Source organism: Fundulus heteroclitus, chromosome 8 (assembly GCF_011125445.2).
Source record: "Fundulus heteroclitus isolate FHET01 chromosome 8, MU-UCD_Fhet_4.1, whole genome shotgun sequence".
In the NCBI taxonomy this organism is placed as follows: domain Eukaryota; kingdom Metazoa; phylum Chordata; class Actinopteri; order Cyprinodontiformes; family Fundulidae; genus Fundulus; species Fundulus heteroclitus.
The window spans coordinates 11,210,127-11,230,398 of NC_046368.1; the positions used below are offsets into that span (position 1 = coordinate 11,210,127).

General features: G+C 39.9%; 2 protein-coding genes across 2 annotated transcripts; both read left to right on the forward strand.

Moving 5' to 3' along the window:
• Positions 1-2,978: 2,978 nt before the first annotated feature.
• Positions 2,979-16,109, forward strand: skor2 (SKI family transcriptional corepressor 2). Its single transcript, XM_012867038.3, has 9 exons — positions 2,979-3,285; positions 5,165-7,185; positions 7,750-7,813; positions 8,914-8,991; positions 12,219-12,284; positions 12,405-12,503; positions 12,724-12,791; positions 13,655-13,719; positions 14,831-16,109. Exons 2-8 carry the CDS (start codon positions 5,194-5,196, stop codon positions 13,709-13,711), a joined length of 2,424 nt encoding a protein of 807 aa, XP_012722492.2. The 5' UTR covers positions 2,979-3,285; positions 5,165-5,193; the 3' UTR covers positions 13,712-13,719; positions 14,831-16,109.
• A 1,755-nt stretch (positions 16,110-17,864) lies between these two features.
• Positions 17,865-19,433, forward strand: ier3ip1 (immediate early response 3 interacting protein 1). The gene is made up of 3 exons (XM_012867041.3): positions 17,865-18,023; positions 18,276-18,377; positions 19,222-19,433. The coding sequence occupies exons 1-3, from the start codon at positions 17,933-17,935 to the stop codon at positions 19,275-19,277; spliced, it is 249 nt and encodes an 82-aa protein (XP_012722495.1). The 5' UTR covers positions 17,865-17,932; the 3' UTR covers positions 19,278-19,433.
• Positions 19,434-20,272: the final 839 nt, after the last annotated feature.

A 20,272-nucleotide genomic window follows, 5' to 3' on the forward strand; every position in this document is an offset into this window, starting at 1 on the left:
CCTAAACATTTTCCATATTTGTTTTCTGTGATGAAACTCTTATTCCAACAGAAAATGTCTGTTTCCTTAAACATCCTTAATTTTCTTTGTCTCTAAACAGTGCAGAATGAGGAAAAAGATTAAGAACCTTACTAATTTATCTAGAAAACCCTTGTCCTGAAGAGTGAAAACAGGTTTTGCATGGTTCAAAGATGTGCCTTTTGGATGCACCACTCTACAGTAATCCTGTTGAAATGAGTAGGTCATGTAGTATCATTTTCATTTGAGAGCTTGGCGTAGCTCTAAAACTTCTTGGCCTCTTGAAAAACCTAATAAAAAAAATAATGAAATAATCGTTTCTTGAGTTTTTGAGGAGCTTGTTCAGGTGCATTTCATAGCACCGTGCGCTGCTGCTGAGCTCCTCTTACCTTCAATTACAACAGATGATAGCCCATAGGCTACAGTGCGCTTCCTGCTGCCGTGAATCCCTTGGGACCAACCTGCACATGCAGGGAGAGTCAAGTTTCCAAAAGCCTTCTCAGTGTTGAATGTGGGTATCAGCTGCTCTGACAGACATTATTCTGATCCCCCAGACTGTGTGTCCTATACCTGTCTGTCTGCTGCCTCAGCTTTTATCCAGCCACCCTCACCACCCCCGTTCTACTCTTGCTCTTGTGGTTGGAATATTGTTTTAGTCTACACTGTGTCTGTGTTTAAAAGCCACATTTCCTCATGCCACTCTCTGCTCCTGGCTGTGTCTGGTGCCAGTAGTCTGTTTTAACATCAGTTTATTGGTAATTAATTTGTAACTCAAGCAGTGCAGGCTCGAGGCTGCACAGGGCCCTGGGCAGAACTTGATTTGGGGGGGGGCCTTCCAATTACATCACAAAGTAACGCTCAGAACGTTGAGGGTGAAGTGTGCATGTTTAAAGAACACCAAAAAAAAATGTTAGTGCGTCCCATGTTAATTCTGTTGTATCTTTAAAAAAATAATGCTAGTATTGTGTGATTCTCTGCAGTACACCGCCCGATTTTATCACCAAGCTGTGTTTTTGTTGTCATTGTACTTTTGTTGGGCAAAAATGTAAAGGATTAGTCTAAAAAAATGTTGGTGAAATCCAATACTTTACTACATGATCTGAAATGAAAACCCCACAGTTTATGCAGTTTCTCAGAAAATTAGGACATTTTACTTTGGGCTAATAAAAATATTTGTAATTCAGAAATATTATGCTATGGACCTACACAACCATAGGAGAGACCGCTGACTTGACAGTTATCCAGCAGACAGTCCTTCATCCCATCCACAAGGAAAGCCACAAAGTAAACTGTTAAATATACTGACTGTTTACAGAGAGCTGTATCCAAGCATTATAATGGGAAGTTGATTGGAAGGAAAAGTGAGGTAGAAAAAGGTGAACAATTAGCATGTTTTAAACACAAATATTCACTTTAGTGTTCTGTATTGTTTATCAGGGTGCTCCAGATACATAAAAACTTATCTGCACAAGAATAGAATGCCAACAACAACCCCATTTTCCCCCATTTTCCTGCTAAATTCAGTTGCTTCATGTCTTTTACCAACATGCTCTTCACATAAATACGTATTCCGAATTACAGCTGACTCCGATGCATTGGCTAAATTAAGACTAAGTGTGGACATGCATTTACATGTTCTGAGCTTTTATATTGCCTTTTTTTTATTTAAGACTGGCTTTTCAAGACTATTTCATCTGCATAAACAGTACTGGGCTTAGCACTTTAGTCTTTCCTTATTCCTTGATATTTTCATGCAAGCAATCAGACGTTCTTCTAATATTTTGTAATTGATCATTAGGCACTTTGCTGTTTTAACAGTTGCAACGGTGTGTTTCAATTTGATCAGGAATTTTGGTCTGGCATAGAAGATATGCTCTGGGTTAAATGGGTATAATGATGCTTGTGCTCAAACGTATTCAACAGCAGAATATTATAGGCAGAAAAAAACTACACTGTTCGACAACAATGAATTACCTACACGCCACAGGCCAGCAGATTAGAAGCAAGGCCAAGGCAGGCCAAACATTTAAAAGCCAATTAAAGTTTCTGTACGCAGCATCTTTCTCAAAACAGCCCAAATTCAGTGGATTATGTGGTGTGTTCACTGCATTGTCAGATTTTGATTTCTTTGACATCCATAGTTTTACTTTCAGGTATCAATCTTACCAGAGTATTGCTGAATGAAAGTTAAAAGAAAAGAGTGTAGTTTTAGGCTTGAGAGGATTTGCAAGAGGGAATTAGCTATAAGCTATGATGTTCTCAAAGCCAGAGGAAGTTAATTTGAAGAAAGCAAAGAATAAGCAAGAATAATAATAATAATAATAAAAAACAATGCCTGATTAATTGTGATTGCTCTGTATTGTGCTGGGTAACTGTATCAAAACGGTGTTTGTTTTTTTTGTTTTTCGAAATGCACTACGTTTTTTTTTTGTATAAATTCAACATTGCTTTCAAACCTAACTCAAGGATAGCACATTAACCTTATCACAATTAACAATGATGGATTCAATGTGTAAATCCTAGTGCTCTGCTGGTTTGGCAGGTGCTTAGTTTGCTCATTCCTTGGGCCGGCTATGAAATCAGAGCAGACATCCTCCTTAATCTGTAGCTTGGATAGCTTTTAGTTGGGGAAGTGTTGATTTAATCATAGCCATTTATTCCGCTGCTAATGCAGGACAATTTCAAACTTCTGTTAAAGTCTGGGTTTGGTTGGGTGAGTTGTTTAAACTAGTTTCTTTCTCAGAATGGGGCTTGTTCTTCCAGCGTTTGATCGGTAGTCGGAGGGACTTCATTAAAGCAGTTTAGTGGAAAAGAGCAGCAAAGCGTGTGAAGGAGAGGGTAAGGAAAGTGAATAAAGCTGTTCCGAGCGGCGGTCTGAGCTCACGCTGCACGCCAATCAAGCTCAAGGCAGGTATAAAGAGAGAGAGGGAGAGAGAGAGAGAGAGAGAGAGAAAGGGAGAGAGAGAAAGGGAGAGAGAGCGCGAGGCACACGCAGAGAGGGAGAGGAGGAGCGCGAGATTAGGACGGCGCGTGGCAGCTCTGAAAACAGGGATAAAGCTTGCGCGAGCGCCGCAGTTTACTCACATCACACGAGCGGGTTGAGTCCACAGTTAAAGAAAAACTCCGGTACCGACCAGCGCGAGCTTCCCGGAAATATCAAAGTGAGAAAAACATGAGTTTTTTTCTGCTGCGTGGGATGCATCGATCCGGTTTGTGACGGGGTGACTTATTCTTGGCGCGAGTGGGAAAAGCCGCAAAAGTCAAGAGGTAAGAACTGTTTGTTTCTATACTCCTGCTCTAGAGCACAACACTAAAACGTTCCCGCACATTAAAAAAAGTTTTCCCTCTATCACAAATTGCTGGTTCCTAAACCACTTTGTATTATTATTATTATTATTATTATTATTATTATTATTATTATTATTATTATTATTATTATTATTATTATTATTATCATTATTATTATTATTTTATTCGTCAATAGTAAAATTGGACAGTTCACAGAGGGTAGCCATTTTTTGTATGCGCACTACCATTTGTTACAGAAATAACTAAAACGTCATAATAAGACACCTTTGTCGGGGAAAAAAAACGCTTTTCTGTTTTATTTTCTCGCGTCTACAACTCCTTCGGCATTAATTTGTGTCACTGGAGGCCGGCGCTCATTCTGTTAAAGGATATAAATGTCCTAAGTTTTTATATCATGCACAGAAAGCACAGGGTTGCGATCAATTTAGGTTTTCAGATTTTGTGTCTGCTCTTGCGTGTCTGTCTGGGCTGGTTACCGACGCTTTGTAGTTTGAAAGTTCCTTTCAATAAATCCTGCAGTTTTTTAGCGGGCCTTATAAAGCCACTGCATGCAAAGATATTTTTTAAAGTGCTTTCTATGCTATGAGAGTAAGATGAAATTAGTGTTTGCCAACCAGCTATTACAAATTGAGTTTATATTTAGATCCAGGTGGAGCTGAAACTAAAAACTGTCACTGGCACAGTCATAACAACGCTTCAGACAAGACAATATAAACGAACAACACTGGTCAACATATAACCTAAATTACGAGTAATTAAAAGACGGAAAAGAACAAGGAGAAAAGTTTAAAGGCGCCTGTATAATTTTCCTGTTTAAGGAGTCCGTTATTAGGGACGTTCCAAAATGATGGCGTGAGAGGCGTCCTCTCGTCTTTTAACCTGCACATTTTACTGCCTTTTGAGATTTTGCTTTCAATGCTTTTATCATGAATGCCTTTTAAAGTATATTTTAAACCAGCAAGAAATAGATAGCATAAATAGACTGCATGATTCAGTGGATATTATAAATGAATAAAACGAATTTATTATATGTGTAAGTGTTATTTGGCTTTTCAAAAAAAAAAAAAAAAAAGACAGCTGCTTTTAAAATTGCACCCTTTTGTTGTGTTCTTGGAGCCCGTTGGGACTGATATTTTAGTTTATACATTTTTTTTTCTGTTTTAATATTTTGTACTTTATTTCTGTACGCTCAATTTAATTTAATGGTATGTTTTACAAGAGATATTTATTTATTTAGAAAACTAACTATTTAAAACTAACTAATTTATTAGTTAGTTTTAATCCTTTTTCACCCTAAAAGATTTGCTTTTCTTATCTTCTTCCACATTGTTCATTATCAACTGCTAAAAACACACAGAAGTAAAAGGCCATAAAGCCATAATATTTTTTTAACAAAAAAAATTAATCCATGAATTTTTTTTAATGGTTTTCATTTTTGTGTTTTTGGAAATGCAAAGGAAGCGGAATAACTCTTATGTTGTTATTGAAATGAAAATAACATTAAATGAAAATATTTGTTTTAAATGTTTTACAAGGTTTTAATATATATATATATATATATATATATATATATATATATATATATATATAATCTGTTTTAAATCAATTACTCTATGTGATATGAGAAACATTTAAAGCATATTTTTATGTGTCTTTATTTTAATTTACCTTTTTCATTTTAAAAGACTAATTATCAAAATATAAGCATGTTTTGCAACACTTTTTGTATTACCAGTTACTTATGCGTTAACATACAATTCACATGGTAACTGCAAAAAAATTATTATATCTTAATTTAAAACGATAACCACATTTTTTTTCCCCGTCTTTCCAACAGGTTCATCTGCAAACGTTTCGATTCCAAGCATGGACAAGGCTCATCTTTCAAGCCCCAATGAAATAATAATGACAAACTCTACAGGCTCTTATCAACAGGAGCCTCTCACTCCACCCAGGCCTGCCCATCTTCACTCCTCATCCTCTTCATTATCCTCCCCCTCTCCCTCCGCCTCCTCCCCCCTCAAACCTAACCAGGTGGGTCAGGTCATCCTGTACGGCGTTCCTATTGTGTCACTCGTCATTGACAACAACGAGAGACTTTGCCTGGCGCAGATTTCCAACACTCTCCTGAAGAACTACAGTTACAACGAGATCCACAACCGCCGCGTGGCCCTGGGGATCACCTGTGTCCAGTGCACGCCAGTCCAGCTGGAGATCCTCCGCAGGGCCGGTGCCATGCCCATCTCGTCACGCCGCTGCGGCATGATCACCAAGCGCGAAGCCGAGCGCCTGTGCAAGTCCTTCCTGGGAGAGAACTCGCCGCCAAAGCTGCCCGACAACTTTGCCTTTGACGTGACGCACGAGTGCGCCTGGGGTTGCCGGGGTAACTTCATACCGGCGCGCTACAACAGCTCCCGGGCCAAATGCATCAAGTGCTCCTTCTGCAACATGTACTTCTCTCCAAACAAGTTTATTTTCCACTCTCATCGCACGCCGGACGCCAAGTACACCCAGCCCGACGCGGCCAACTTCAACTCCTGGCGAAGGCACCTCAAACTAACAGACAAGCACCCGCTGGATGAGTTGGTTTATGCATGGGAAGACGTCAAAGCCATGTTCAACGGAGGCAGCCGAAAGAGAGCGCTGCCGTCGTCGGTCCAGTGTGCCTCCATGGGTGCCATGAAGAGTCTCCCGGGTACAGTGGCGCCTCACATGATAGGAGCTGACCTGGGTGCGCAGAAAAGAGGCCGCTTTGAGGAAGAGGACGACCTGGACGGAGGCAATCTCTCCCCGCGCAAAACGCCGCGCAACTACCCCGTCATCCCTGTCCCAAGCAAAGGCTTCAGCATGCTGCAGAAGTTCCCCCCTACGTCGCTCTTCCCGTCCCCCTACCCCTTCCCTGCGTTTGGCCTCTGCCAGCAGAAAAAAGAGGACAGCGATGTTTCGACTGCGCAGAAAGGGCCAGGACTGTCGGGTCTTTTATGGCCAGGCCGCAAAGACGCTTTCTACCCTCCTTTCTGTATGTTTTGGCCCCCGCGAGCAGCTGGAGGTATTCCTGTCCCTACCTATCTGCAGCCTCAGCCCAGCACCCTTTCCTCCCTGACAGAAAACCCGTCTCTCAGGCAGGCCTTTCTGGACCTGTCAGACCCCGGCGACGCCGGGGCCGTAAGCAGCAGCGGGAATGGTGTCAGTGCAACTATGGCGCCCAGCAACGGGACCGCCACGCCGAGATCTGGGTTGTTCGACACAGAGTGCACGACAACAACGCCGGACCTCCGCCCTGTGACGTCGGAGGGATGGCTCAAGCTGCTAGAAAACCCAGCTCTCCAAACAAGAAAGCCCAGCTACGGCTCCGCCTTCCGCCCGGTCGTCAAGGACGCGGAAAGCATCGCCAAGCTCCACAGCAACAGCGGAGGAGTCAACGGAGCGACCGACGAGGACTTTGGGGTTTTGGTTCCCGGATCGGATAGACACCAGCAGCTGTCGCCCACCAGCAGCTGCAGCTACGGGAGTGAAAGCGGAGGTGACGGGGAAGCAGAGGAAGCGGAGAGTGAGGAAGAGGGGGAAGTGGATGTGGAGTCTTCCAAGCAGGAGGACGAGGAGGAGGAGGGGAGTTTTGCAAGCAGGCCGCCACAGACTCAAACCAACCTGTATCTCCCTGTTCTAAGTGACAGTACTGTTGCCGGAGAGGACCGGGGGAAGGACAGGGGGAGTGGCGCAATGTATCCCGGCACCTCCCCAGGATCCTCCTCAAATCCCATCGTACAGGAGTCCCCCAGCCTACCTGCCTCGCCTCATGCCAGCTTGCCTGTCTCTGGCTCCACCCCGCCCCACCGAGAGGACACAGCTTACAAAAACGTAAATATCCCCACAGGCCACTTTAGCTAATTATTATTTAAATGGTGCCGCAGTCGGGTAGAGCTGTGATCTGCATAAGGAGATTGATAGCCTGGTTTTTCCCAGTAGAAATTGAAACAGTCAACCCACTCTGATCTCAGCTAATAGGCCCAGGCGTGGATTGTTTAATGGACACAGTGTGTTTGTTCTGCCCCCGTCACCCCAGCCTGTTAGGGCAGCTCTAATCTTTAACCTTCTGACAACATCTGACGACGTCGTTGTTCCCCCACATTAACCGGCCCTCTCACAGGAGGAAATACTGACAGAGACAGAGGGAGAGTTGTCAAGACTAGTTAAAACTAATTTTAAACCAGCTTTTTAACCATAAAAACCCATGGCACAAAAAATTCTGAAGCAAAAGGGGACGTATGAATCAGTGCTACGTTAATGCTAGCATTGATTTTGAAGAAAACTGCCAATAAAAAAAATCACATAAAAATTTATAATAATAATAATAATAATAATAATCATACTAATAATCATAATAATCATAATTTTTGTAAATATTTATTCTGCTTTTTCCAGGTGCAGAAAAACCGAGATGAAGGACTGCCTGCATATGCAACCAAAGACAATTCAAGTAATTCTGGTGAGTGGAAAGATCTTAAGCCTTTTCCTGTCTTTGTTTTATTATGTGTTTGTTTCTTCAAATTAAAAGTAAACCCTGTTCTGTGGGGAGCCTTCTGCATTCTGGACCTGATCTGTGGGATCATGGGTTGTTTTTCTGCTGTTCATCAGCCCTTGATCTTAGTGGAATGTCCAGCTCAGCAGTGATTGGCACCAGTTAGAAAAAAAACGTTTCTCAAATCAATAAATGTTAAATTGAATCAAATAATTCACATACATGTATTTGCTGCATCTCCTGTTATAAATAGACTATGCACACTTCAGACATAACATTATGACCAGTATGGCGAACCTGCTAGTCTGCAGCTATTATGCCCCGAATGCAGCAAACTAGAATGCACCTTTTATTCCGAACCCTTTCTAACAGAACCAGCATTAATGTCTTCAGCAATTCAACCCACAGATGTTCATCTATTGGATGGGACCACAAAGGCTATATATATATATATATATATATATATATATATATATATATATATATATATATATATATATATATATATATATATATATAATTAATTTATTTTGTGTTTTTTTCATATTTTCTACGAATAATAACTTAACATTTTAATTACTTATTTCATTGATTCTTTTTAAAACTGCAATATCTTTTTGCACACACAGAAGTACATTTCCTCCTTATACATAAACTCCAAAAATCACTGTTTCCCTCCTGAACAGCGGTATGCCTTTAAAATGTTTCATAGCTTCATCAAATAAAATTCTGCTCTATTTTCAACAAACTCTTTTTTTTTTTTATCAGATGTTGAAATCAATTGTATTAAAGCCCCCTTGTTTCATTTCTTGTCTGACTCAGTGGTTTTATGGCGTCCTTGTGTCACTGCGTGGCTCGCCTTCCTGTTAGGTTTCATTTGTTCCCCTCATCTAACAGGATGACCCCTTTTTCCCAAAGAATATGCCTTCTCTGTGTTTTCCCAACTCTCAAATGCACATACCGTGGGCGCATTTAGTTATCTCCAAGCGTCTGGATAACCAGCTCAACCAATGGGCCTTACTGAATCTCCCCCAATTCTGTTTTTCCTCTCTCTCGTTTTCTCCCAGATGAAAACAAGGAGCAGAGAAGTTTCTTTGTGCCTGAGAGTGAAACCTCAGCGCCTGACTACTGGAGAGAGTGCTCAGGTAAGAACAGACGGCAAAACCGATAAACAGCTGCTGCTGTCAGATGGAAAACAGACGAATACAATTTTTTTAAAAGGCAAATTAGTCATAAATTGAATTTCTTTGTTTTAGTTTAATTTGTATTTGGCTCTCATATTCCACCATAAATCTTAAATCATCACCCAACTCAAGAGGAAACAATAATAAGGTATTTAATGAGGAAATAAAGGTATGCATAAAACTAGTAATGCTGATTAAATTTCACAAATGCTAAAACCAAGACTCCACGTTCAAACCATACTGTTTTTTGTTTTTTTTCCCACCTATTCTGTTACAAATGGCACTCAGGGTGCTTAACGCGGTGAGGGGAAAGCTCCTCTGTATTCAGATGTGGAGTTAAGGGATTTAAATAAATACACACAGAAATGAGAAAGCAGCAGAGAGCTGCTTCTGTTGCCGCTCTGACGCCGCGGCTCTCTGTCGCCGGCAATGTTACTCTTAGGGGGGCTGTTACAGTTCAACAAGAAAACATCAGCTCGGAGATAAGCAGCGCGCTGGCAATCTCCATCCAAGGCCCATATCTTCGCCCGCATAATTGCCTTTTTCCCCCTTTCTCAGCGCAAAACAGCCCTTCCCGTTTGAAAAAGATCACAGCTTATTGCCTTTTTATATCTGTCAGGAAGACATTAAAAGTGCTTTATGACATCTGTGGCAACATTTATATCTACACCCCCCGTTCCCTCAACCCCTGCACATGCAGACATAGTAATGATCCCTGCGCATAATGTATAATGTATTTCAAAAAATTACACGAAACAAATTAAATGAGACCACCTTTCCCCTGATTGCCAAATGTCTCCCTGGGCGGTGGGAAGCTCTACGTGATTAGAAGGCCTGATTCCTCCGAGCCCCACCGCCACCCTCCCTCCCTCCACTGTCTTTACACTCTCCCTCTGTTTCTAGGGAGAAAAAATAATCTAATTTTCCATTTATGTAATGCAAACCGCCTTGGCTTTGACTATTCACGGTTAATTGACTGTCAAACGAGGTTGTTATCCTCGGGCACTGTCTGCAAATTTGCTTGTCAAATGAGACAGAGAGAGGCGATGAGAGGATAGAAAAGGAGAGGAGAGCAGGAGAGCTCTAAATGGGGGAAAGAGGAGAAAGCATGGGGAGGCTGAAGGAGCCAGGACTGACTGGCAGAGACGATACATGTTGAGGGTGCTGGATTGCTTCATTTAAGCCAGAAAATGCCTCATTGTCACATGGGCATGCATGTATGCATGACAATGTAGGTAAATTCAAACTGGTAGAAAACAGCATGTGATGGATATGTTTGCAACAGAGGCAAAAAAATGGGTGTAAAGTAGGGTGGATTAATTTTTTAGCACCTACCAAACTAAAGATGACTGTTAAAATAAAAACTAAAAGAAACTGATGAATATGTGTCAGTGTTCATTGGGTCAGCTGCTTTGACTACTATGGGCGGCTGTGGCTCAGTGGGTAGAGTAGTCATCTTATAATCACAGGGTTGTGTGTTTGATTCCAGGATCCCCCTGTCACATGTCAATGTGCCCCTGGGCAAAGCACTTAAACCCAAGTTGCCTACCGATCCGGGCACCAGTGTGTCTGTGCACCAGTCAATGCGATTGGGTGAATGTGGCTGTAGCGTCGAGCGCTTTGAGTGATCAGTATAATGAAAAACGCTCTATATAAATCAAATTTAATCAATGAGAACTTTTTACCTTCACTCCCACAAAATAATATATATCAAGAGCCACAGAACCTCCAAGACCCTTCAGGAAGAAGAAAAAAGGATTAAAGACGTATAAAAATGTGATGGGTGAATATTAAAGCCCACAATTCGATCTGTAGGGAAAAAATATGTTTACAGCATAAAAGGATAGCCCATAGTTATGTAAAGCACAAACATATTTAAAAGACTCATTGTGCACCCCAATGACAAAACATTAAAAAAAAACCAAATAGCTGAACAACAACTAAAAAGAAAAAAAGTACCTACCATTCTATTCAGATTTAGGACAACTACCTTTCTTATTACCTTTATGTATAGAAACTGCTCAGCTATGCTTCATGTTTCATCTTTAAAATACATCTGATCAGTTTACACCAGTAAATAGAATTTGATTTGACAAGAAGACAGCATGACACTTATAACTTAGCTTGCTTGGCATCCATGACAAAGAGCTCTTAAAGAAGTTAATGTAATAAAAATAAAAAAAATAAAAATCCAACATTTACTTTAAGTACAATTATTCTGTGGGAGAAGGAAATCCTCAAATAAAAATCCCCAGCCACGCAGTAATACCGGGAACAATCCCTTATATAACTGCAGCCCTTATATAAGGAGGTCTTTGCAGCTGTTAAGTATAGCAGAGGAACCGTCATGTCGTGGGTTTGTTTCTCTTCCAACGGCCCTGGGAGCGTTAAGCTGCATGATATCCACTCTTTGACCCAGGACCCAGAAAATTCAAACATCCCCCCCTCTCTTTGTATGTTTCAACCTTGCAAAATATTATTTCATGTTGTGGCACCAGGAGTAACAGCAGTTGTTACCCCTGGTATTGTTATTCACGTTGCTCTTTATTAGCATTAAAGGTTTGATTCTATTTAAAATGAAATTATGCTAATAGATAAATTAAGTTTAAGGGTGTTTGCACATCTTCGCCCTCCCTAGTGACCAATGAGTTTCCACGTGTCTTTAATATATTTACTTGGAAACGTTTTTTTCTTATTTCAAACTTACACTGACACCCAGAGGCCAGTCGAGGAATTACACCCTTTTAGAAAAACAGGCGAAAAGTGGCAAGGAAACATGTACAAAAGTACATGTTTCCGTGCAAACAGTAAGTAGACAGATATCCTTTCTTAACATAAACAACACAGTTACAGAGGGATTGGAAAATAATCTTTCACATTCAGTTTAGTTTTATATAATATTAGGGCTTTTTTCTTTAGAAAGCTGTTATGTTGCTGCACCCTTAAGTACTTTTATATTTCGATTTGACTGCGTTCTCTTCCTTGAACCAATTTTTCTCAATCACCCTGTAGTGGTTGGTCTAGTCTAAAAACGGTCTGTCTGTATGTGCTGTGCAGTATCACCCATACATTTTAGGAAACCAATAAAAACGTGCCTTAATCATGAAACAATTGCCACGGGTTTATAACTGGTGAAAGTTGTATGGGATTATGCCATGTATTTATTGAATCAATCTTTGTGATTTTAGGGGATCAGAGCAGAGGTGCAGCCTCTCCTGTCACACTGAAGAAGGATGTTGAGAACATGGAGAAAGGTAAATTTGATTATAATTATGATTCTAATTATTTGCTTTGATTTATGAATCTATAGGACACTATTTTAGCCCAACAATCATGCACAAATTCATGTCTTTTTTCTTTGTTTCTTTCTTTAGAAGAACTTCAGAAAGTTCTCCTGGAGCAGATCGACTTCAGGAGGAGACTGGAGCAAGAGTTTCATGCCTTAAAGGGGACATCACCCTTTCCTGTCTTCCGTAAGTCTTATCTTATTATCCCATTAATCTCTGTTTATCTAGTTTTCACACTCAAAAAGACATTTTTTTTTTCTTATTTGTCTATTTTAACTCTTACAAATGTTTCCTTTTCTTTATTTACTGTTTCTTTTTGCTGCACTTTTTTAAAAACTTGTTTTAGTTGTTGTAAAAAAGTTATTTTCTGTTTAATTATAGATGTTTTGCACCAATTTTTTTCCAGATAATTTTCAAGATCAGATGAAACGAGAGCTCGCCTACAGAGAAGAAATGGTCCAGCAGTTACAGATGGTGAGAATACATCAAATGGTCAACACTAAAAGGGAAACAGGCACAGCATGAATGACTAACAAATAACTGAGTTAAAATAAACACTAAATATCTTCAAAAACGGTTCATATAATTGTTTCGACCAATTTCGTAGAATGTTTTCATCGAATCTCGTGAAAGAAGGAACGCTAAAGTCATGGGTAAAACCAAAACGGAAACGGAAACTCCAATCAACACTAGTTTTGCTGTTTATTTGTCCACTAAAAAAAGACAAAACCAATCACGCAGTTCGTCTTTCACGGGTGAGGAGCTCCTCTGCAGCCGTCTGATTGTTTCCGTCGACATCAATCACAGGAGCAGCTGGCAGATCAGCTGACAGATGCTGTTTGTCTTTGTTTTGTGACACACAGCGCAACTGTGTTGGCTTGTACGCGCGGGACTTTCTCACCGTGGCCCCCATGCACACATGCAGCAACACACTTAGGAGCAAACTACATTTGTGTAACCATAAAAGCAGAACACACAAACACAGGCAACAGATTTCATGCTCATTTGCGAGCGTTTATGTGTGCGCTAAAGCACGTGCGCACTGTAACTGACAAATGTGTCTAGAAGCAGCAGATGGATCAGTCTGAGAGTAATGAGACATTAATTTCACATAGACATTTAAATGAACTTTACGAATGTATTGAAATTCAAAATCGTTAGACTTCTTGCCATTATTTGCTATTTTGCCATTATTAGCTAAAATAGTTTCGGTGTCAGTAAATTAATTTGAAAATAGGATTAAACAGATTAAGCATAGATTTCTAAACAGTTGTATTATTACTGTGCCATGTTTATTTGAAATGCATTTGATTTATGGTTCCTTATTTGTCTTTCAGATTCCCTACGCAAACATCATCAGAAAAGAAAAGATCAGCTCCCATCTTAGCAAGTAGCTGAAAAGGTAACTTTATTTGAATTAACGTAATCATATGATCAGCATAGACTACCAGCAATGTTTGTTAAAAACATCATGTTTGAATAATGCTGACAGCAAGGATAAACTTCATTACCCATTATTTACAGTCGCTGCAAAAGTTGTTAGCCCACTTGAAATTTTCAACTGTTTGTGGTAGACCGACAGGCTATAGCAGAATTGTAAAGCAGAAGGAAAATGACACATGGTTTCACATAAAATTATTTATTAAAACTCCTGAAAATGTGGCATCCATTAATACTTAGCACCCCTTGTTCTGTATTCTTTGAATAATCGCCTTCTGCTGCAGTTACATCTACTAGTCCTTTGGGTATACGTCTCTACCAGCTTTAGATAGCTATACACTTAAATTCTCAGATGAATTCTTATTTTGAACAAGGTCTAGACTTTGTCTGGACCGTTATAGAACATAAACATGCTTCCATCTAAACGGCTACACTGTAGCTTTGGCTCAACTATGGTAATTTTCCCTGTCCCTGCTGAAGGAAGAATCTCCTCAGCATGATTGTGTCACAAACACATTTTACCATGGGTGTTTTCAGTGTGATGTGTAGTGTCAGTTTTCCACCACACATAGCCTTTTTTAAATCTGACCAGAGCACATCACCCTGTTTGTTTGCCAGTGTTCTCTAACAAACCTCTGAGGCCGTTACTGAACAACTACATCTATTCTGCAATTCGAATAAGACGATTTATAAAGTCTAAAGGAACATGTTAGCACAGGATTTCAGTTTGTGGTATTATTTTTTATGGGGGGGGGGGGTAATTACAAATCAGCGCCACACTTTTCAAAAATGTTTGAAAACCTTATGCTTTTCCTTCCTTTTCACAAGAATTATCTACTTTATGTTGGTCTATCACATAAAACACCCAATTAACTTTAGGTTTGAAAGTTAATTAGGTACAAATACCATTGCAACACACTAGAAGCTATTACATTTAGCTTTAAAGTGGAGGAGACTGAATAAAACCCAACATCTTTTGGTCCTGCATCAGCATTTGAAAATGCAGAAACAATGTAAAACAAAATCTCAGTGAAGAGCATAATTAATTAAGTTATACATTTCTTCATTCACAGGGGGAGTCATTACACCCAAGAGGACGAAGCTGCTTGGACTTGTGAAAGTCACATATGTTCTCTCTAGAAGTAAAACATTAACTGTATATGAACAAAACACCAACATTAAGGAATTCCAATCCTGTTATACATATGTACATCTTTCTTGCATTTCCCAAAGGAAAGTAACTATGTGGCTCATTCCTCCAATTCTCCTCAACTCACTTGGACAAAGTGATGCTGCTTTTGTACCAGCATGTTGGTAAAAGATTACCAACTGTTTTATCTTCTCTTGACTGTGTTTCTTTTCCAAACTGACTGAACTGAAAGCGTCTGGAAAAAAGGGGAACTTTCTTGAAATTTTGCCAGATCACAAGCTTTATTCAACCAGGAGCAAACACCTAGACGGAAGGTCAACGAGGTGGAGGGGGAAAAAAAAACTGAGTCTCACTGCTGTTGGCCTAATGCACAGGACTGCTGGAGCATTGGCATCACCAACCAGAGAGCCAGAAGAAAGGTTGCCCTGATAAAGTATAAACTTTTGATTCCCAAAGGGATTCTTCTTGGCATGACCCTTCTTTTTGTACGCAAATCATCATTACCACCAGTTATCGGCAATCACAGGTGACACAGAAGTTGAACTGATGTCTGAGGAAGGTGGAGAGCCGACAAAAGAGTTAAAAAAAAAAAAAACTTTTTGAAAACACATGCTGACAGAACATTGTACAGTACCCATTATTTCTTTTATGTACAAAAAAGTATTGTATTCACTGCAGATGTAACACTCCTGTCGATACTCAGTGTTTTACATCTCTTTGAACATATTAAATATTTTATTTATACATGCAAAGTTACCCGAAAATGACGCGTTTCATTAAATGTCTTGTTTATTCTGTACGAATTGACAGCAGCTGGAGTTTTGCTAAAAGGCACAAATTCAGATCTTTACTGCTGCAACAACCCTAAACATTCACGTTAAGTAAGAGTATTATTCTACCCTCAGCTAACAGACTATTTTAAGGCCCTCTCCAAGTGCCTGCTTAGTGTATGGCCGGCAAGGAGCTCATTATTGTTCTGTATCTTTTTGTAAATTATCTCACCTAACTGTATAAATCATCACACATAAGAGTATTGAACCTTACAGTGTTTTTATGTTTGTTTGTTTATATTTTGAAAATAAAATTCTGAGACCACCGATGTGAAAATAATGTTTATTATGAATTTTAAAGAAGATTTAAGAGACTCGACAACATGATTACGATGGTGCATTTAAGTGTATGTAAAAAAAAAAAAAAATCTGCAAAGAACATCTCCCTCAACTGGTTTATAGAATGAATGGATGAGTTTATCATCTACCGATATGTTATTATTATAACCTGTTAATGCAGATGTATTTCAAAATGTTCTTGTAGTTTCTCTACTATGTGTAAATAAAAATGTCTATACAAAAAAGACTGTTGAATCTTTGAAAAAAAAAAGGTAAAAAAAAAAAGAAACCAAACGTATTGTTGGAAATTCAGTTCAATTTTATTTATATAGCACCAATTCATGATACATGTCAACTCAAGGCACTTTACACAGCCAAATTCAATCAAATTATACAGATTGGTCAAAAAGTTTCCTGTCTAAGGAAACCCAGCAGATTACATAAAGTCTTGACAAGCAGCATTCACTCCTCATGAAGAAGCGTAGAGCCACAGTGGACAGTCGTCTGCATTGTCCATTGCTTTGCAGCAATCTCTTATACTGAGCAAGCATGAAGCGACAGTGGAGAGGAAAAGTACCCTTTAATGGGGGAAATCATGACACCATCTGGACTCCATGAACAGCAAATTCAATTACAATAAATTGTCACCATTATCTGTAAACTGACAGCGAACAGACTTCTAGAAACTAATTTTTCTCGTGTTTCTTTGCCACCAACCGCCTCTTGAGATAATTCTTGCTCGAGAATGAACCAAACTTATTGTCGATATTGCTTGAGTTCATTTAAATGCGATTGTTTCCTGCCGCAGGCTTTTAAATGTGGTCCACACAAGTTCAATACATTTGGAGTCACGGTAATCCAATTGGATTATTGGTGGTCTACTTTTTTTAGGTCCAAAACCAGTTTGGATGTGTGTTTGGGATCATGTTACCTTGGAAAAGCTATAATGTGGAAGTCTCAGCCATTTAGTTAAAGGTTTTTGTGAAGTTGAAGAATAGGCAGGTAGTCAATGGCTGCCACTAACCACTGGCAGCCAAACAGACTTTCAGGATTATATTTGCCACCATGCATGGCAATTTGTACAGTTTCCTTATGTTCTAATTCTTATGTTTTAGAGACTCACATTGACTCGTTCAACCATATGTCTCAACAAACTGGCTTTGAAATGGATAAAGCAGCATAACATCAAGCTCCTGGAGTGCCTCTGACTTCAAAGCTGTTGAGAATTTGATCAATGGAGATCACTGGAAGAAAACCAATTAGCTGTTCCCAGAGTTATCACCAGACCTGGCTATTGGGCCTTAAAAAATGTTGATTTCTCTGTAACTTAAGGAGGGACATTTATCCAAATGTTAGTAATGCTTTAGCTACCTCAACTTGTTAGCTACTTTTTTTTTTTTTACCGTTTGGATTAGAGAGAAAAACAATCCACAATAAATGCAAACTTGGGCATCAAATTCCTGTTTTTGTTATCTTTAAAGCTGTATGTTGTAGGTTTGTGTCCACCTAGAAAAAAATAATGGGTCATAATATGGTGATTAAACGTCACAGCATGTGAGCTTGACATTTGAACTGTGAGAGTATGCATATTTTACCAACAATGTAAGCTATCATCTTCTCATAACCTCTCAGCAAAACCTTATTTAAAACAAAATAACTATTCCTTTAAGGCTCCGATCATTATGTTTTAGCAAGAATAGAAGAGGAAGGGAGTTATTAACTATACACGGTCCCGTCCTTAACAGTATCATTTGAAGGGGGAAAAAAAACACGAGACGAAACGTGGAACTACAACTGCAGAACTACAGCTCGCGCCGTGTGCACGACACTCGCTGCTGCCTTTACGGCACGTGTGCTTCTGGGGTGTGGAGGAGCACGACGGAGAAGAGGGAGGAGACGAAACATCAGTTGCCAGCATGGCGTTTACTCTGTACACCCTCATCCAGACCGCTATTCTGTGCACCAACGCCATCGCCGTGTTGCACGAAGAGCGTTTCCTCAGCAAAAGTAAGAGTTCAGCCTCAAGTGGGGAAGAGACTTTAATTAGTCAGCAGCCTGCTGTTTGTCATCTTCATCACAGAATAGCATTATGAATGGGCTGGGATTCTGAGATTTGGAATCTGCCTTCACACATTTGTTGGTATAATCGTGTTTTCTGACTTTCCCACTTACCGTGCGTATCTCTGTGTGTGTGTGTGTGTGTGTGTGTGTGTGTGTGTGTGTGTGTGTGTGTGTGTGTGTGTGTGTGGATCTTTGCAGTCGGCTGGGGGGCTGATCAGGGAGTTGGAGGTTTTGGGGACGACCCGGGAGTCAAAGCGCAGATACTGAATCTCGTCCGTTCAGTTCGGACCGTCATGAGAGGTGAGGAACAAAACAGCGTGAGCCGAAGGTCTCAGATCAGCATCTAGCATAAATGAGGAGATCATCAAAAAATAACAAGTTGGTTGAAAGGAAAAGTGCACGTGTTGATCTTTTGGTGAATACCATCTGCGGAATGTAGGTTCCCTCACAAAAGGCATGTTCTTACTGAGGAAAAAAGTTAGGGCACCCTACGACCTGGTTGAACAAACTCTTTTTTTTTTTAGCTATCTATCATCAGTCTGAGACGTTCTAGGGGTTTCTTGCCTTTGGAAATTGTTTCAAGCAACCCCACCGAAAGATAGAAATGTGCATTACGTGTGTTTTTGGGGCCACTATCTTGTTGTTGCAGGACCCTGCTTCAGCTCCTTTTTTATTTTTTACAGATGGTCTGACATGTTTCTCAAGCACCCTCTGACTGAAACTGTAAAATTAATGGTGGATTCTATAATAGCAAGTCAGCCAAGTCCTACTGAAGCAACAGATCCTCTGCTCTGGGGCGCAAATAATTCAGTTATTCTTATTTTTCCAAAGCATTATTCCAGAAGTCCTGGTCTTTGTCTGTATTTATCTTTGGCAAACTTCAATCCGACCTTCATATTTCTATTAACTGTTTAACTCTATGCAACGTCTGGATAGTCGCGTAAACTGTATTCTCTTAGCACTGACACATTCTGGTGTGAGTTAATCCCTCTATTATTCCAAACTAAATGCTTACTGTTGAAAGAGTCTAATTATTTTTTTTTTCATTAAGTGAAGTTGATTCTTGGTATTTATTAAATGAGAAGTTGTGATGCAAATGTGAACATTTTCTCCTAACTTCTATGTTGATTTTTATTTTTTTCAGTGCCGCTGATAATCGTGAACTCTGCGTGCATCGTCCTGTTAATGCTCTTTGGTTGACCAGTGATCACTGATGCAACCAAAGCAAGGAACAGAGGAAGGAACAGAGACACAACGATAATACACCCTTCACACACTGAACAGTCTGCAGCACCTTTAAGGATTTGTGGGGCTGTCCAGCAATGGCAGACCGGAAAAAAGCCAGAGACTGCTCAAAAAAAAAAAAAGCCAAAGAAAAGAGGAACTGACCCATCACCCTGTCAAAAATAATGGACAGAGAAGTCTTCCTCATCTGCTCATATCCATAACAAACTTAATGTGGTCAATCAAAATGTCGGGGATATCATGTATGGGGGGATTCGACTTCTAAAATTGCTTCGAAACAAAACCAATGTACTGTTTACACGCTGACACCTTCTCACAACTCTGGTAAAATATAACATTTTTTTAGGACTTTACAAATTGAGTTTGTGACAAATAATTTCTAACCTTTTTCCACCTTTAACGTGACACACATCGGCCTGGCCGTATGAGACCAGAACTGAACTTTTTGGTTTACTCTCAACATGTTATGTGTGGCAGACGACTAATGGCGTGCATGTCCGGAACACACCAGGCCCTCTGGGAAACACGGCGGTGGCAGTGTCATGGTGTGGGGGTGGGACGGCGAAGCTGAAATGGAAAACGGATGGAGCTAAATAAGAGGCAATCCTGGAAGATAACTTGTCATAGCATCACGTCAAAGTACATTTCTGTGTTAGAAAGTCTTCGCCGATAATTTGTGTCTAACACTTTTCAGATTTGTATTTGTAAAAAGAAAAATGTTTTTTAAAAAAAAAAACATGTATCCCAATAAACTACACTAAAGTCTGTGGTTATAAATAAGAAAAGTGTGGTAAATGGTCAGTGAAGAGGAATACTTTTGCAATGCCCTATACATAAAAACACATAAAAAACACAATGTGGTATCTTAACCTGATAGGAAGCTGTGTAGCATTCTGGTGGGTCTAGTTTTGATGTTTGCACCATCTCTCCTCACTGTCATGTTAACTCCA